The sequence below is a fragment of the Zootoca vivipara genome, chromosome 11 (assembly GCF_963506605.1).
Source record: "Zootoca vivipara chromosome 11, rZooViv1.1, whole genome shotgun sequence".
Lineage (NCBI taxonomy): Eukaryota > Metazoa > Chordata > Lepidosauria > Squamata > Lacertidae > Zootoca > Zootoca vivipara.
In genome coordinates, this window is record NC_083286.1 from 55,665,983 (window position 1) to 55,685,001 (window position 19,019).

A 19,019-nucleotide genomic window follows, 5' to 3' on the forward strand; every position below is an offset into this window, starting at 1 on the left:
CGAGCTGTTTATTTGTTTCAATGCTTTGCCTAACCAGCAAATTGCAGTGGTACGGCAAAGTACATAACGAAGAGAGACTCTGTCTGTTTGGACAACCCTGCGTCGAGGACCTGTGCCATTATTTATTGCAGTGCCCGTTATATAGAGACCCAAGAGACCGATTCATAAAACCCCTGTTTACGAATGGAACACATTTGAATAGGGTGGAAAGGGTGAAATGATTGCTGAGCGACACTGACGACTTTGTTACTTATAAAGTAGCACTCTGCGCGCTGGCAGCTAAGAAGATCAGGAGGAAAGAACTAGATAAAATAGCGGTCAGCTGCAAAGGGGATTTGGATATTTAATTTGGCACATCTTACCTTAGAATCTTCTGCTATTGTATTCTATTTAATGCAACAAATAATTTTAATAGACGTGACCGTGGTTTTATTTAATGTGTGGTACCTGATGATTTTTATGGTTGTTGTGTTGCTGTTTTTTCATAGAATAGAATCATAGAATCATAGAGTTGGAAGAGACCACAAGGGCCATCCAGTCCAACCCCCTGCTAAGCAGGAAACACCATCAAAGTATTCTTGACAGATGGCTGTCAAGCCTCTGCTTAAAGACCTCCAAAGAAGGAGACTCCACCACACTCATTGGTAGCAAATTCCACTGCCGAACAGCTCTTACTGTCAGGAAGTTCTTCTTAATGTTTAGGTGGAAGCTTCTTTCTTGTAGTTTGAATCCATTGCTCCGTGTCCGCTTCTCTGGAGCAGCAGAAAACAACATTTCACCCTCCTCTATATGACATCCTTTCATATATTTGAACATGGCTATCATATCACCCCTTAACCTTCTCTTCTCCAGGCTAAACATACCCAGCTCTCTAAGCCGTTCCTCATAAGGCATTGTTTCCTTCTGAATTTTGTTCTCCTTCTGAATGATCCCATGGCCTATGGCTAGTGCAATAAAAAGTTTTACTGAATTGAATTGAAATAGGCAGTGTTCACTGTATTTCAACCACTAACACCTCCCCTCCTACAAGATAGCTGAGCTTCACTCAGACTTTGTTTGATTTGGTTATAGAATTGCAAATTTCAGGCTTGGAGGAGGAGGAGGAGGAGGAGGAGGAGGAGAAGAAGAAGAAGAAGAAGAAGAAGAAGAAGAAGAAGAAGAAGAAGAAGAAGAAGAAGAAGAAGAAGAAGAAGAGGAGGAGGAGTTTGGATTTGATATCCCACTTTATCACTACCTGAAGGAGTCACAAAGCGGCTAACATTCTCCTTTCCCTTCCTCCCCCACAACAAACACTCTGTGAGGTGAGTGAGGCTGAGATACTTCAGAGAAGTGTGACTAGTAGCCCAAGGTCACCCAGCAGCTGCATGTGGAGGAGCGGAGATGCGAACCCGGTTCACCAGATTATGAGTCCACCGCTCCTAACCACTACACCACACTGGCTGGGTAATGGTTTGAGGTTTGACATCAGTGCTGGGTAATAGTTTCCATCTGACTTGGTGACATGGTTGAGGTGTTCAGCTTGGAAGCACCAACGGGCTGGCTGTGAATTTGTCTAATCCCTCTTTTAAAGCCACCCAAGTTGGTGAGTTGGTGTGCAGGGAATTTCACAGATTAACTATGCAGTGAGTGCAGAAATGCTTCATTTTGTCTGTCCTGAATTCTCCCCCATCATTCAGCTTCGTTGGATTACCTTTCTAGTATTTTGAGAGAAGGAGACACGTTTCCCTCTGAGAATTTTCTTCTTCTTCTTCTGATAACATTTCCCCCCAAAAAAATAACAAAAGGGGGGGGCAGAGAAGAAAAAATCATAACCAAATTGAACCATAATTTTGGACTGACTTCCCTCCACTCCCCCTCTTGGTTCCATTATAATATACCTGTTCATGCACGTCCATAAAATCTTATATACTTAACAATCCAATTTTTAAACCTTCTTCATCTTATTACAAGTGACTTTTAAAAGTTATACTAATGTAAAAATCTATACACAAAGCTTAAAAAAATGCATTAAACAGTTGCCCTTTTTATAATAATTTGTCCTGCACAGTTCAGTAATTTATTCTGCCAATCTTCTTCTTTTTCTTCTTATTTTCTTTGGCCAGAACTTCTTCCTTCCATAGTGGCTAGTTGGACTTAGAATCATAGAATCCCAGAGTTGGAAGAGACCACAAGGGCCATCCAGTCCAACCCCCTGCCAAGCAGGAAACACCATCAAAGCATTCCTGACAGATGGCTGTCAAGCCTCCACTTAAAGACCCCCAAAGAAGGAGACTCCACCACACGCCTTGGCAGAAAATTCCACTGTCGAACAGCTCTTACTGTCAGGAAGTTCTTCCTAATGTTTAGGTGGAATCTTCTTTCTTGTAGCTTGAATCCATTGCTCTGTGTCCGCTTCTCCGGAGCAGCAAAAAACAACCTTTCACCCTCCTCTATATGACATCCTTTTATATATTTGAACATGGCTATCCTTTTATATATTTGAACTTGGCCTGGCATCCAGTCTCGCATATCAGAACAAAGTCTTTTGCTCAAACAATCCAACAAGTACTGTACATCTCAATATCATAACTTCAATTTTTTTAACAACAATCACTTCCCACATTTTCTTCAAATCTTTAATTGTCTTTTCCCAGGCCTTTTTGACCATTTTACATTGTCACCATATAAGGTAGCCTCTGACCTAAACCCTTTGCCCTCCCCTCTTGTTTCTTCTCTGAGAATTTTCTTCAAGCTGGCATGCCCTTCAGGGTTGCTGTAAAGATTCCTTGGAAAATATGTGCTATGTATGTTGAATAACCCAAAGCTCTAAATAAATGCTAATAGGCAGTAGTATTTTCCCCAAAGACAAGAAGATGTAATATTAGGGAATTAATTGCCTCTGAGCTTACACAAAGTGCCTAGCCCTCATCCCTGAAATAATAATTTCTAGACCTTACTAAGTGTTAAAGAGCAGGCTGAACTGATATTTGGCATTCATAATATACTTTTTAAAGAAATAAATTAATCAGCCTGGGAATGAAAATTTGCATGTGTTAAGTTACCGTAGTGTAAACCACTTTTTAAACAGAACACTCTTTTTGCTGTTTTTTGTTTGCTTACAGAACTAATTGTTCAAGAACACAGCAAAACACACAGAAGAATGATTTCTTAGAAAAAGTGTCTTATTCATTAACTTTTGGAACATGAACTTTCAAGACACTGTTCACCCCTAAGGGTTGCATGCAACTAACTTTTACTCGGGGCAGACCCATTGCAGTTAATGACCGACAACTTGGGTTCACTCAATGAAACTTAAGGGTTTACTCTGAGTAAATGTCAGTTGAAAATGTCTTTCTTCTGCATTATAGATCAATAAACAAGTCTGCGGTAGTATTTAGCAAAGGTTTTGGAAGTAAAAGGAGGTTGTAGAAGAGAGTTAGATAAGTGTATTATGCATTAAGATTTAGTTAAGGGGTATTATGTTATTGTAAGTTTAAGGTTTAATTAGAATAGAATTATATTTTGAGATAAGTATAAGTGATTCATTATATTGTTAAGGTATTAAGAGTAATATTAGATTTAGATGATTATTAAAAAGATTGTAATTAAGATTTGCAAAGTGCTAAGGAAGTGATAAATAGAAACGTAGTTGGGAGGGAATGGAGAAAGTCAATAAAGATATGGAATATAAGATAGTTTGAAAATATTCTTGTTTTTGTTGTGTTGTATTGGATTGTTGTTTATAATGTTTCTTGTTGTGTTTTATGTTTTGTTTGTTATGTTGTGTTATTGTTAAAAAACAATAAATATATATTTTTTAAAAAAACAATAAACAAGTCTGCGACCCCGTGACTCCAATTATGTGCATATTTTTTCCATCACGTTATTTGTGTCATTTATTTGCTCAAATATCTCTGCAAACATAACGAGATACACGACTGCACGAAAGCTGAAAGTTTTAAAGCGTGGGATAAATATGTAAATAAATTTAAAAATCAAAGAAAACACTTGGCTTCAGCCAGAAGGCAAAGCACACAGGGAGAAAGGCAGCTCTGTGTGTGTGTGTGTGTGTGTGTGTGTGTGTGTGTGTGTGTGTGAGAGAGAGAGAGAGAGAGAGAGAGAGAGAGAGAGAGAGAGAGAGAGAGGGAGGGAGGGAGGGAGGGAGGGAGGGAGGGAGGGAGACTGAAAAGCTCTATGAACTGTAGACTCTCCAAAGAAACACAAAAGGCAAATGCAGAATGTCCACAGAGGGCCCCTTTCTGCAGCTGAAAGTGGAGATGCTGTTGGAACAGATTTCCAATAGATTTCTTGCGACTTGGAATCAAATTTCTTTATGTTCCTTAGACCCTGGGGTATGTTCCTGAGCTTGCAGCTGTCTTTGGAGGGAGAACTATTCAGCCTCGCCTGAGCCAGGCCAGGACAAATTGCTCCTAATAAATGGCTGCTTTCTCAGACCCGCTCCCGGAAATTAAATCAACAAGACGGAACTTAAACGAAAGCCCAGCGGAACGCAGAGTCCAGATTTTCGTAGCCAAAACGTTGGTTTGTTGATATACCCCATTGGGATCGACTTCTTAACATGACTGCCTCATAACGGAAGCCTATAAATGTTTTAAAATGCATGAAATAAATACATTGACCTGTTCACTTTTCATCAGTTTGCTTCATCATCGTTCTGCCTGGACACTGAGGTCCAGCTCTGAGGGCCTTCTGGCGGTTCCCTCGCTACGAGAAGCCAAGTTACAGGGAACCAGGCAGAGGGCCTCCTCGGTAGTGGCACCCACCCTGTGGAATGCCCTCCCACCAGAGGTCAAAGAGAACAACAATTACCAGACCTTTAGAAGGCATCTCAAGGCAGCGCTGTTTAGGGAAGCTTTTAATGTTTGATGGATTTCTGTATTTTAATATTTTTTTGGAAGCCGCCCAGAGTGGCTGGGGGAACCCGGCCAGATGGGCGGGGTATAAATAATAAATTATTATTATTATTATTATTATTATTATTATTATTATTATTATTATTATTAAGAGCGGTGGGGAGCTAAATGGAGTATGATCCAGACAAGGATAAACCATTTTCATTACCATTGGTTTGAATAAAGAGCTTAAACACACCTGCCTTAACTACCAAGTTAAGTTGGTGTGCAGGACCAGTTTAGAGTGTAAGAACAGGGCCTAGGTTCAAATCCCCCCCCCAAGCCATTAAGCTCACTGCACACACCACTTTGAGCACCTTGTAGAAAAAGTAGAATATAAATGCAATTTTATTTATTTTATATAATCTATCTATCTATCCATCTATCTATCCATCCATCCTTGCAGTCTTAAATTATTGAAATCGGGGCAAAAGGCTGAAATCTGAATAAAGGTATTTGATAATAATTGAAAGACTTCCATACAATCTCAAAGGGTGATTAGCTTAGTCTTAGATTTCTTCCCCTAAGAAATGCCATTCAGCATATAAGCATTTCCCATTTTTAAAAGCGACAACTTTTATCATCTGAGTTTGAAACTGGACTGCATGCTTAATTTGGCTGTGATCTTCCCCTGCTTTCAATATGATTGGAGTGCATGTTTGTTTATGGCGAATGGCGGTGGATGGAGTCTTCTGCAGAACTGGCCATCGCTGAGCAGAAGATCTCACCTTGGCTGATGGAAGCATTAAAAAGTCCTCGCCGTCAGCTGCCTGCCTGCCTGCCTCCTCCTCCCTCTCCGCCCCCAAGTCTTCAAAAGGCTCGCCAGATCTAAAGCCGGCTTTAGCGCTGGAGATTCATTTTATGTTTCCTGTCAGCCTTTTGTGACTGGACTTACAATTGCGTTGCCTGTTTTGATCCTAACAGCCTGCCCATGATCAGAAACAAAGGGCGGAGGCAGAACTGCAAGCTGGCTAGACTCACCATGAGGCCCATAAAAACCATTTTGCACACCCCAAAAAGATGCCTGCCTGCTGAGTGGTATTCTGCTTAAGACAGGTCTGCTTAAGACAGGTCTGGCCAAAGTCTGGTTCTTCCCCCATTTATACAGGATTTGTTTTAGATAGGAGACGTCCTCACTCAGAGCTCATCTAGACTTGCCCTTGCTCTTCTTTCTTCTTTTGCGATCCCTCGTAGCCAAGTAAGATTGTCTTCCATAAACACTGTCTTAACAGTGAGTCCGTAAGTGACTCTGGAGGCCAATTCTGGATCCACACATCCTTCCACAGTGAGGACATTGGTTTTGGGGCAGGAGTTGATCACGGTGAGGGTTTGCCAAGCATGCCTTCCTCTTAGCACATTTCTCCCTTGTGTCCCGAGTTTCGAGTGTCTTCAAAGCCCATGACACCTTTGGTAAAGGCTGTTCTCCAATTGGAGCGCTCGCAAGCCAGTGTTTCCCAGTTGTCAAATGTTTATACTACATTTTTTTTAGATTTGCCTTGAGACAGTCTTTGATCCTCTTTTTACGCTTTCCATTTTTAAGTTGGGTATAGAGTAGTTGCTTTGGAAGGCGATCATCAGGCATCCGCACAACATGACCAGTCCAACAAAGTTGATGTTGAAGAATCATTGCTTTGACACTCATGATCTTTGCTTCTTCCAGCACACTGGGATTTGTTCGCCTGTCTTCCCAAGTGATATAAAAAAATTCCTTCAGTAGCACTTTAAAGACCAACTAAGTTTTTATTTTGGTATGAGCTTTCGTGTGCATGCACACTTCTTCAGATACACATGAAACAGAAGAGTCAGACCCTTATGTATATACAGAGGGTGGTGGGGGTGGGTGGGAATGGGTGATGGGCTGATGGGAGTGGTAAACCTGTAGATGGCTGTTAACAACTGCTGATGACTGCAATTGGTCCTGCGGGGGGGAAAGCAAGGGTTGTATTATTATTATTATTATTATTATTATTATTATTATTATTATTATTATTGCTTCGACTCAGACCAACACGGCTACCTACCTGTAACTTCCCAAGTGATGTGTAACAATTTTCGGAGACACCGTTGATGGAATCTTTCGAGGCTCATCTAGATTTGTCTTTGTGCCACCGCTTCCGCCCAGAAAAGCTGAATAAGAGTATACGTCAATGGCGCTTTCTGCGGATTGATGTTTGCTCTGATTTATTGCTAAAGAACGGGGTTTCCTGTGGAAAGCAATGGAGCAAGAACAAAATAGCTTGGACCCATTATTTCTGGACACAGGGCAAGTCTACATGAGCCCTCAGTTCCGCCACTTGCTTCTCCCTAAGTGTCTGTCCCTGGACCCAAGGCTATGCAGAGACCTTTGCTTACGAGTCTGTTTGGATTATTTCATATTTTGTAAGAAGTGGAGCGTGTGCTGGACAGCAGAAGACATTGTATGAATATTTGTATCTTTGATGCTTATGTTTTATCTTGAAGAGTTCTGCCCGTAAAAGTTTAAATAATATTTTTATAGGCCTGGGCAATGATTTCTTCCAAAAGGAGTCGGTTCCTATGCTTCCAGTCACTTCAAACTGCACAATATTAATATCTGCAACAGAATCTACCTAATCTGTGCTTCCTAAACCAATATGCAAATCATAACGTGACTATTCTTCAGAATTGGGTCTCCTCTGAATTTTGCGGGGCATTTCTCCAACCAAATAATGTGGTGTGGTTGTTTTTGTGTGTGGTTTTTTAAACAGTTTATTAGGGGAGCAGGAAGCTGAATTCAATGGGCAGTAGCAGCCTCTCCTTTGGGTTGCCTCTCAGCTACCTGTCTTTTGCAGGAAAGATTTGAGCATGGTCCAGAAATTGAGGTTTGCACAAATAACGTGAATTAAAGACCTCGCGCAGCAGATCCACTTAAAAAAATAAAACAACAGCTTTTTTTGTTTAGGAACGCGATAGGGAAATGAACTGAGAAGTGTGGGATGAATGAATGATAAACAGAAACACGTGTATATACATGCCAGATGCAAATAAGCACAAATTCAGGATGAATGCTCCTTGCTATATACTGTAATCGCCCTGCAAAACAACTCAAAAGGAATGCTCAATAAAGACCAGACAGGCGAACCTAAGCTTTGTGCAAGTAAATCAGGATGAAGGCCAGAGGCTGGGATAGTTTTTGGCTGGCACCAGAGAGCTGGAGTTACTCTGATACATGCATTCTTATCGGTTTGTACCTTTGCTTTTCTGTCCCACTCTCGCTTTTGGTCAAACGGGCTCCTCAAAAACCTGCAGCACTTGCTTGAGCAGTGAGGACAGAAGCGCAGCCGGAACCATCCACCTCCTTAAGAGAGCCACAGTGGTTTCCAAATCACATTTTTTCCTGTGCCAGATTTTTCAGCTTGAGATGGCATTTCAAGCTTTGCAGCTAACATTGGCGCCACCTAGTGAGTTTAGATTTTGCAAGGAATGCCGTTGCCACTCTGCTGTGAATAGAAAGCGGAGCAAGACTTTGCAAGTGGAGGAATCCAAGACACCAAACCCGATGACCCCCTCGGGCTGGGAGGGAAGGTTGCCTCGAGGGCTGAAGTTGTGGGCTTTTACCTGCCTCCCAAGCCAGCTGGCCATCTGCCTAGCAGCTACGGCCATCAGTTGCCTGGACGTGATGGCACATGGTTGGCTTCGTACGCCACAAAGAGCAAGCATCAACCAGGCTTTGCTCCTACAGCTTGGTCTGTGCCAGAATCCTGCCTGACACTGGGGAGCAGGAGGGGGAGAGAAGAGGTAGGAAGGAAAAGCTGCTCCTCACCTCCAAATATTTGCTGGGTAAACAGTTCAGGGTTTGAAAAGCAGACTGCAAACCTCCCACAAAGAAGGACCTCAAATATCACCTTTCTTTCCAAGCACAATTCAAAGGGTTGGTGCTTTAAAGCCCTAAATGGCCTCAGCCCAGTGTCTCCACCCCCATCGCTCAGCCCGGACACTGAGGTCCTCCTCCGAGGGTCTTCTGTTGGTTCCCTCATTGTGAGAAGCAAAGTCGCAGGGAAAAAGGCAGAGGACCTTCCTGGTAGTGGCGCCCGCCCTGTGGAAAGCCCTCCCTTCAGATGTCAAGGGGATAAAGAATTACACTACTTTTAGAAGACATCTGAAGGCAGCCCTCTATCAGGAGGTTTTTAACACTTGATGTTTTTATTGTATTTTTAAAATGGTGTAAGCTGCCCAGTTACTGGGGAAACCCAGCCAGGTGGGGTGGTGGTATTATTATTATTATTATTATTATTATTATTATTACATCCGGTGATGGGTGTATCTGCCAATATTGGTTTCTCTCAGTTTCTCATTTTTGCAGTCTTAAGATCCATTCTGCACATTTCCACACACTTGCAGGGTTAGGTTTTTTTTAAACCCTCACATTTTGCTGCAAATTCTCTCTCTCTCTCTTTTACACACACACACACACACACACACACACACACACACACACACACACACACACACTTTTTGCTGGGCCAGCAGTTCTCAAGGGAAATGTTTTGGCACTGTCCTACAGCATCGTATCTTCATGCAATCCATGGGTCTGGTGAGCAGACAGGAAGCTCACAGAATACGAGCTGGAAAAGACCAGTTTCTGAGAATGTTGTCTTGCTTGATACAATCGTACCTTGGCTCCCGAACACCTTGGGAGTCAAACGTTTTGCCTCCCGAACACCGTAAACCCGGAAGTGAGTGTTCTGGTTTTCGAATGTCCTTTTGGCAGCCGAACATCTGATGCAGATTCCTGCAGCCAATCAGAAGCCACGCTTTGGTTTCCGAACGTTTCAGAAGTCGAATGGACCTCCGGAACAGATTCTGTTCGATTTCCGAGGTACGACTGCATTTGAAAAGCAAGTTTAGAGACCTTGCTGTGGCCTGAAAGTGTGTGAATCTCAGAGGGCAGAGGAGTTGCTGAATAAAATTTCCAATGATCAGAGAGCTAGGATATATCAGTGCCTGATATAGCTTGCTGCCCCTTCCCAAGGTTAGCCAAACTAGAATGGGCAAAATAAAAGGGACCATGCAAAGGTACTCAATCTGCATAATCTAAGCAGGTTGCAAAATTCAGGATGTGGCTTGAAACTGCCACAGAATTTGTCATTGTTGCACCTTGGCTCTGGGCTTAGTCTGGAGGTGTGTGTGGAGGGGGGGGGAATAGTTTGTTATAGGAGAGGAGAAAATGAGAGAGCCCCAGAATTGTTTCCACTTCCAGAGGCTCCCAATGACCTCTTAAATCCGATTTGGAAAGAGGGATAATCCCTTAAAAAGACGGTTCCTTCCTTCTGTCTGTCTGTGTTAAAGGGACAGACTTTAGATAACCAGACCCAGTGGCCGTGTGTCGCTTCAGGGGCAAAGGCAAAGTCACATTTAAAAAAGAAACACAAACCAGACATGGCTTGGCATGAGGAAAAGTCCCATTAGGTTACAGAAACAAAAGACCACTCTCTTCTTAAAACCCCACAACAAGATGTCTTAACAGCTGGGAGGCTGAGAGTGTCACCCGAGAAGCTGAGCCACTGGGAAGAGCATTGCACCTGTTGAGCTATTTGCAAACAGGTTTTCGAAAAAAAAAATTAAAAGCAAGATAGCTCAGGTGACCTCCGAGAGTTGGGAAGGGCTGGCTAGTCTCAGGGCACCTGCTGGACCACACAGCGAAAGCAAATGAATGGGCGATGCAAGTTTACCTGAACAGTCCTATTTGGAGCATCATGCTGACATTGGTTAGCCTTGGATGTGTTGGAAAGGTACCAATTTGACCACAAAGATGCAAAATGAGCTCAAGATTATTCAGGCTCAGCCCTCAGGCAGAGGATGCTGGGATTCACAGGTGTGCAGCCATGGCAGCCCCCCCCCCATCTTCCATTTATTTCTGTGGCAGGACAGAGTTGTGTGTGTAGCTCTTCTGATGCACCTCGATGTGGTGGCAGGTAGTTTGCCTGCAGAAGCTCCTAAATTCAATCTTCAGCCTCTCCAGGTAGGTCTGGGAGAGAATTCCTGGACAGATCCACTGCCAGTCAGTGTAGACCTAGAAAGCCTTAAATGGCTCAGGACCGCAATACCTCAAGGACTGCCCAGGTGAACCTACCTGGACCCTGCGATCATCATCCGAGAACCTTCTTCGTGTGCCTCCTCCATGAGAGGTCCGGACGGTAGCGACACAAGTAACACTTTCCTGTGGTGACTCCCCATTCATGGAAAGCTTTCCCCAGGGAAGCTCACCTGGCGCCTTCATTATACACCTTTAGACGCCAAGCGAAAACATTCCTCTCTAACTAGGGCCTCCAGCTGTTTTGGGACTACAACTCCCATCATCCCTAGCTAACAGGACCACTGGTCAGGGATGGTGGGAATTCTAGTCCCAAAACGGCTGGAGGGCCAAGTTTGGCCATCACTGAACATCATTAAACATCAGTGGAATGGTCTCCCTTGAGTGGTTGTGGGCTCTCCTCCCTTGGAGGTTTTTAAGCAGAGGCCAGATGCTTTAGCTGAGAGTCCTGCATTGCAGGGGGTTGGACTAGATGACCCTCATGGTCCTTTCCAACTCAACAATTCTGATTCTGTCTGATACTTTTTTAAATGTGTTGTGGGATTCTTGGTTTGCTTTTGGCAAATGCTGAGCTAGCTGGAGCGCTGGTCTGACTCAAGGCTCAGGTCAGCCCATGGACTGTAGCAATAAACGTATTTGCCTTTTTAAACCACACCCAGGCGGTTCCGTTTCCCCTTGAGGAAGGCGTTTATGACTCCTCTTGCAGTAAGCGGCCGGCTTATCTGGAGGGGAAGCGACCTGCTGGCTCATATTGCTTTATTTATTCAAAAGCATTTCCAAACCACTTTATGTTGTGAAAGAGGTGTATGCCACGCACTACACAAAAACGATATCCATTACAATAAAAATAAAACCTAAAACCTACTTCAGAGAGCCCTTGTGGTATAGTGGCTAGAGTGTGGGGACTAGGACATGGGAGACAAGGGAAGCTTGATGTGGTGATAATAAATTATCATTATTAAAATTATTATTATTATTATTACTTGAAAACAGAAAAGCAGTGGTAGGTGTGGTTCGTGTGCACCATCTCCCAAAATTTCCCACCCCTCCCCCAAAGCCCCACACACTACAAAGTAAGATATTGTTTAAATAATCCACTCTATTTTATTTTGTCTTAAAATAGTTTAAACTTTATGCTACAGACTTGTTTCCAAAAAAAACAGAAAGTCTCATCTTGCACCAAAAAATATATATATTTTATAACACTCTGTTTTATTATTATTATTTTTTCTTCTCCAAAGACCATTAAATACTAGATGGAAATGAGAATGAGTGTTAAAAAGAACATTTTTGTGTGGGTTTGTTTGTCTTTTTTTTAAATTCAAGAGTTACACAACTGAAAACAATAAATTCTAAGCATTTTTTTTTTGTCTCCACTGGAAGATTCCAAGCTTGAGCTCCAGCAAGAAGAGCAGAGCTGCTAAAACCAGGCCTGTAAGGAAAACAAAGAGCCCAAAATGCAGGTGTCACAGCCTGCCAGTTTCTTGGGTAGAATCTGTATTTTTGTGGCACAAACGCCACATTTTTATCAAAGATCCTGCTGGTTTGCAAGGCATGCCTGGCAAGCCAGGATGGGTGCATGTTTCACAGGCCTGTGCAAGGACGATCAAGTGCATTGGTTCTTAGCCATACGATGGCTACAATTTCACTTATCTATTGAGAAAAGAGAAAATCAGTCCCAGCGACCTTTTGCTCTCTCAGACAAAGATGATGAAGAAGAAAAGGGAAAGGGGGGAAAGGAAAAAGAAGAAGAAGTAATGTATTAACTATCCAGTGATTGCGGTTTGAATTTTTTGTTTCTTTTCTCTTTCTCTCTCTCTTTTTTTTTAAAAGAACATAGCTTAAAAAAATTATCCAAGTCAGCAAAAGAAACGTAGTGTTTTGTTTTGTTTTTTAAATTAAAAGAGAGAGACATGAACTGGTTATCAAGCTTGGAGTTCATGATTCCTTTAAAAACCAAACACAGTGCACAACTGGAGGAAGTTTGGTTAGAATGCAGTCATATTTTTTATATGTACATGGAAGTCACAGCATATACAAAGTTTTTCTTTCTTTCTTCTGCTTCTTTTTTTTTTTTTTAAAAAAGGAAGGACTCCTAGATGCTTCTGGTACTGGCCAGCATAAATGGGGGGATACTGGGATTACCAGGTTAGTAGACCACCATGGCTCATAGATTTTCTAAAGAGAGCCAATTTTCACGTTTCAAAAGGCAACTTCATTAGCAGTAGTAGTGAAGCAGCTGCTCTCGGCCAGAGGCTGCCTGGTTAGCTTGCTCCGGTGCCCTTCAAACGCACCTCCATCTGAGTTACTTCCCCATGATGCAATTCCTGCAGTCGTCACATGCATGCGTGAAAACTGGAAATGGACATGCAGGCTGACTGGTATTTCTCACCTGATTGCCAACAAGCCACAACCAACTGGGAAGAACTAGGCAGGTGGACAATGCCTCGTGGCTGTGCCATTCACACACACACACACACACACACACACCCCAATCACATGGGACAGGGCTACGAGAAAGCAGTTCCCAAGCAGCTTTCTCGTGCGCAGGTGACTTTGAGCCTGGTGTTCATTTAGCAATGTAGTTTGGGAGCGATGGAATCGGCGAGTGAGGAGAAAAAGGGATGGCCTTTGCGGCAAAAGATCTGCAGGCACAACTGATAGCTTTAACAGCCTTGGGTGGTATGTGAAGACATTATTTAGGGCCAATGTGTCCTGTGCATGGTAGTGGCTGGTGGAGTGGCACTGCTCGCCTGGCTATCCAACATGGGGGAATTCTACCAATAGCCGAGAGGGAGGGGAGAGGCGGCTGGTGTGGACACAGCGTCAGATTGGCTCTGCTGCTGCTCCCGCAGTGCGCTGACGTTTCTCGCCCCTTCCCCTCTTGGTTACCAGCAGCAACCTCCATGTTGAGATGGCAGGTGAGTAAGGCCATGCCCCCCTGCTGTTCTGGCAACCACTGCCTGGGTCTGCTGTACATCTTTAGTCCATGCTGCTTTGCCTGTCATAGGAAGCAGGACTCGGATTTCACAATCTGGCAGAAGGAGACACTGTTCCCAAAGTTAGCATAATCATGTTAACATTGCAGGCTGAAGGCGGAAGAAACTGCCCATGAAAATATTTTTCTAATTTTTTTTTTCCTGAGCCCTGGCAACTAGACTTCTTTCAGGCTTCGGGCAGGGCCACGCCCCCCGGATTCCTTTACCAGAATGCCCTTCAATATTTGGGGGAGGTGATGGCGCTACCTTCCCCCTCCCCCCGGCAGCCTACCAGAAATATTCCAATGCCTAACAGCCAAAAAACAAAGTTGTGACGGATTGCTACGAGGTAGGCAAAAACCAAATGGCCAGAGCCAATTTGCCAAGTGGAAAAATTCCTACCAGGCCCCTCAATGGCGACCAACCGCAGTCCATAGCAAGGTCCAGGAACAGGAAAAACTTAAAGGGTGGGTGGGTGGGTGGGTGAGAAAACTGGAGCAGCTGGAGCGGGAAAACAATTGAGAGATCCCCAGCCACGCGCCTGTTTAAATGTAGCAGGCCCCACCCCCAGGATGACTGGATTGGCCGGCCTGGCTAGTGACACGACCGGGATTCCCCCAATTGCAAAGGGCACCCACCCCCTGTGCATGTGGAAGGGTCGTGACTGCCCGCAACACCACCTCCTAGCCAAGGCGGAAGTGGCTCTCTCAGACATCCTTGTTTTCCATTTTGCAGGGATGTTGCTAAAATGGCAGAGCCCTGAAACATGCAATTCCTTCACCTTCAGTCTGAAATAAGGCGTCACCACCTCGCAGATGTTGGAAGCAACAGGCGCAGTCTCCAGGTCAAAAGCTGGAAAGCCCAGTGGTCTCTATTGGAACTATGACGTAATCAATGGCCAGGGCAACAAAGCATTATCTGTTCAACAAATCAAGTCCTGGCTGCCTCCACCTAACAACAAAATCCGAGTCCCAGAGTCCAGGTCCACCTTGTGGTCATTGACAGAGATTGGGGGGAGGGCAGGAGATACACCCCATCCCCTCTGCAGAAACCTGCTATCAAGTTGTTCTTTTAAGAGTGACCACATCCTTCCCACTTTATAACGTCAGCAAAACTGCTCATAGCTGGCATCAAGAGCAATCTTAAGCACCTGCCACGCCTGCAGAACTATCTAAGGCAACCCTCTCCCAAAAGTCTTGCCCACTGAACCAAGCTAAGAAGGGCAAACAAGCCCCATGCTGTCCTTCAAATGACAATCAGATGGGGACTTAGAATGGTCTTTTTAGTACTGGCAGCGTGATCTAGTGAGCATAAAGAACTTCGTGGGGAGCATAAACATTGTTCAATTCAACGTAACAACACAAGCAGGGATTGCACAAGAAGGAGATTTTAACTGAAAGCTGGCAGTGTGTCATTAACCACTTAACCAATGTCTATTCAACAGTCTCTTGGCTTGGCTTTCAGCAAAGCTCAGTGGGACCAAGGGCTTGATCCTTGGTCCCACCCTCACTTGGGGAATGCATAGGTTATCTAGGGCTTTTATAGACAACAAGAAGCAAGGCGATCCAGCTTGTTTCCCCTCCAACACCACCTGTCTGAATGCCAGGACAATCCTCTTCTGTTCTTAAAAAGCTCAGCATGAACTGAAGTTCCTTCTCAGCTCTGGCGTGTCCTACGCTTTCATAGAGAGAATATTCTTACTCCTTGATTACCCAGGTACAGAGTGGTAACCTTACCATATGCAAAGGTTTGGTCCACCAACAGCTACTGCCGTTGCATAAGGAAAGATCATTTTATAGCGACCAATGACAGAACTGAAACAACTGCATGAATGCCGTTTCAAACTGTCAAGACATTCAAGGAGTCTTTAGGAACAAAGGGCAATGCCCACATATTATTCAGAAACTGCCCCAGATGCACTAATGATTGAAGCCTACAGTGATCAGGAATCAAGCAAAACAACTTTGTCTGGGTGTGCAATGGACTCTGCAGCTAAAGGTGACTGGACAAACATGAACATCTAATGTGCCCAACGAGTCCAGCTGCCATTACATTGCTGCCTAAGTCCTATCATCCCTTGCAAGAGAACAGAAGGCATGTGAGGAAGGAGAAATCTCAGCTTGCAGCAAATGCCAGGACTTGCAGAAGGCATTTGCAGAATCTGGGCCAGGGAACCGTTCTAAAGCCAAGGGGCATAAACCCAAGAGCTGGTGAAGCCCAGCAGTACTCAAAGGTAAAAGAAGGTAAAATCAAGGGCCATTTCTCATGTTAGTACGAAAAGCAAAGGTGCATTTACAGATTAAGACCTCGTCTCTGAAGATGCACACACACACCCCAAAGGAGACCCCAATCCCCTCCTATTCTTTTTCGTCTACTTGAAGTGATCCATATATATGGCAACGCTTCCCTTACTGCTCCAGATTTCGCTGCTCTTTCTGCGGCAGCAATCAAATGAATGAAGGCAAAGCCGTGCCGGGTAATTCTCGGGGGAGGGGGGGTGCTATGTAACAGGATATGTTCTACTTTTGATCATACATGCTTTGCATACAGAGCCTCATGCTTTCCTCTGTAGGATGGTAATACTCAGAGAAGCAATGGGAGGCTTCCTCTCCGCGAATCATTTCTTGCTCTTTTTTGAACAGAGTTTAGGTGCCAGTCACCCTGAGAAGAGATTGAACTGGGCCTACTCTCTAAACATTCGCACAGCTGAGAAAATGCTTCCCTTGGAAGGCAAGTCCCTAGCAACCCTGCAGCCTCCTCTAATTCTTCTCTTGCTAAGAGAAGGACAGGAAGGATAGTGTGCTCAAGGTTTGTTAAAAACAAAAATTCATTTGTACAAATGCAGCCCAGGGCAGAAGGATCCACTCTAGTGCTCATGTTCTGCTTTTACATACCTCCAAAAACGTAGAGATACAGGTTAGGCTGCACCCAGACCTTTAAAGCTTAACATGAAAACCACACCTGAGATCAGAATTAGGTACTTTTTGTGTTGCTTCACTTCCTTGTGCTTTTGTTTGCTTCAGGTGAACAACACAATAACAAAAAAAAACAAAAAAGGCTGTAACAATCTGGGCCAAATGACCAGTAACAGTACAGTAGTCTAGAGAGAAAAAATAAAATGCATTATTATTAGGAGACGGAGCACTGAGCAGTGTGCAAGCTACAAATTATGTTGAGAACAATCTTTAGGGTTTTAAATAGAGCTGCTCAGTGCATGCTATAGGCCTTTTGTGATCAAGTCCTGCTGGTTTTGCAACCAAATCAACTTGTGTTATGAATGCCCCATTCTAAGCTCCCACAGTTATACTACGATCATGATGCGGGCATTCAGAGCTATGAACAATTTGGGCCAGTGGTGTTATTTAAAAAAATAAAAATAAAAAAATGCAAGGGGGAAAATAATAATAAAGCCCCACATGTACCAGCAACATCCGTTTCAGTGGTGAATTAAAGCAATTGTATGGCTCTCTAAAGGGCGTGGGTTGGAAGGTGCCACTGCTGTTGTCAACGAATGCTCTAAATTAATCACACACAATGAAAAAACCTGGAAGTTGTTGTTGAAGTACAGTGCCACTAAGTTTTCCGTAACAGGGAAAGCTCCCTTTGACTACAGAGGGGTCGATATCTCAAGGTAAGTTCTTGATGATGCAATTTTAATTGGAGGGTGTTGTGGGGCGGGGGAGGAGTTCAGAAGAGGAGGAAACCCTCCCGGAGGACTCTGAATTCCAGAATGCCAGGAGCAGAGGCTTTGAACACCGAGGCGATAACCAGAAACTTCTGTGCCACAAAAGGGAGAAGAGGGCTAAGTGACTAGAAAACACAGTGAAGTTGCATTACAGTAGGTATTTGCGCCTGCTGTCCTCGTCCAGCGTGAGATCCACCACTTCGGGGGGCGAAGACCAATTCTGCGGGGGGGCCACACCTGTCCATGCTTCAGATTGCCGGGTGCACTGCAGGCCTGAGCCGTGTTTCCGGGAAGACACACTCTGAATCACTCCTCCCCGAGGATGGACGCATCTGCGGAAAGCAAAGGGGAGACAAAGGATATGCCCGTCAATGCTCACCTATTGGAGCATAATTATTATTTATTATTTATACCCCACTCATCTGGCTGGGTTTCCCCGGCCACTCTGGGCGGCTTCCAACAAATATAAAAATACATTAAAATATCACAGATTAAAAACTTCCCTAAACTTTAGGTGTTTTCTAAATGTCAGGTAGTTAGTTGTTCATCTCCCTGACCTCCGATGGAAGGGCGTTCCGCAGGGCAGAGCGGTTTACACCAGTGGTTGTCAACCTAGTCCCTAGTGGGCGTTTCAGGATTCTAGGTGGGCAGTGGGGGGGGGGGTTCTATGACACAAGCTGAATCCTCCTTCCATTGAGCACTGGTGGGCGGTAAGGAAATTTCACCATCAAGAAAGATGCATTAGTGGGCGGTAGGTATAAAAAGGTTGTCTATCCCTGATTTACATTGATGCATTAAGACCCTAAGTTCTTTGGCAAAGGGCTCGCCAAAATGAATGCATCAAAGCAGGGGGAGGGAGACAGAAAAATTATGTCCAAGTATTGGCTAAAATGTGATAAGGGAGGGAGGTAGGTGTAAAAGGGCTTTTAAAATGTAGCCTAATTTGGAGGAATTAACTTCATGTGTGAAATGGGCACTGAAGGATAATCACTGAACCGTCCTTACAATTTATACAGCTCTTGAGGGTGTTTCAAAGCATTTCGCTTGTTATTATGGCTATTGTTATTATTTAAAAAATTAGACTGCTTGTGGCATGACACCATCAGAGCGGTGCAGAGGGCGGAAAACAGAATAAAACACGGGAACACAAAAATACAACTAAACATAAAGCATTAAAAACTTCCCGATACAGAGCTGCCTTCAGATGCCTTTGGAAATTCATGCAGATGTTTATCTCCTTGACATCTGATGGGAGGGCATTCCACAGGGCAGGCGCCGCTATTGAGAAGGCCCTCTGCCTGGTTCCCTGTAACCTCACTTTTCGCAGGGAGGGAACCGCCAGAAGGCCCTCGGAGGTGGACCTCAGTGTCCGGGCTGAATGATGGGGGTTTAGATGCTCCTTCAGATATACA

General features: G+C 44.1%; 1 protein-coding gene across 3 annotated transcripts in view; it reads right to left on the reverse strand.

Annotated features, from left to right (window-relative positions):
- Nucleotides 1–13,006: 13,006 nt before the first annotated feature.
- Nucleotides 13,007–19,019, reverse strand: part of ARK2N (arkadia (RNF111) N-terminal like PKA signaling regulator 2N) — a 57,441-nt gene continuing 51,428 nt past the window's right edge. For 2 of the 3 annotated variants that reach the window (XM_035100403.2, XM_035100405.2), the window contains exon 6: nucleotides 13,007–17,939. In XM_035100403.2, the coding sequence (XP_034956294.2) occupies nucleotides 17,756–17,939 (184 nt within the window). In that variant the 3' untranslated portion in view covers nucleotides 13,007–17,755. The remainder of the gene's footprint in view (nucleotides 17,940–19,019) is intronic. The other variant, XM_035100406.2, reaches the window with a different exon arrangement.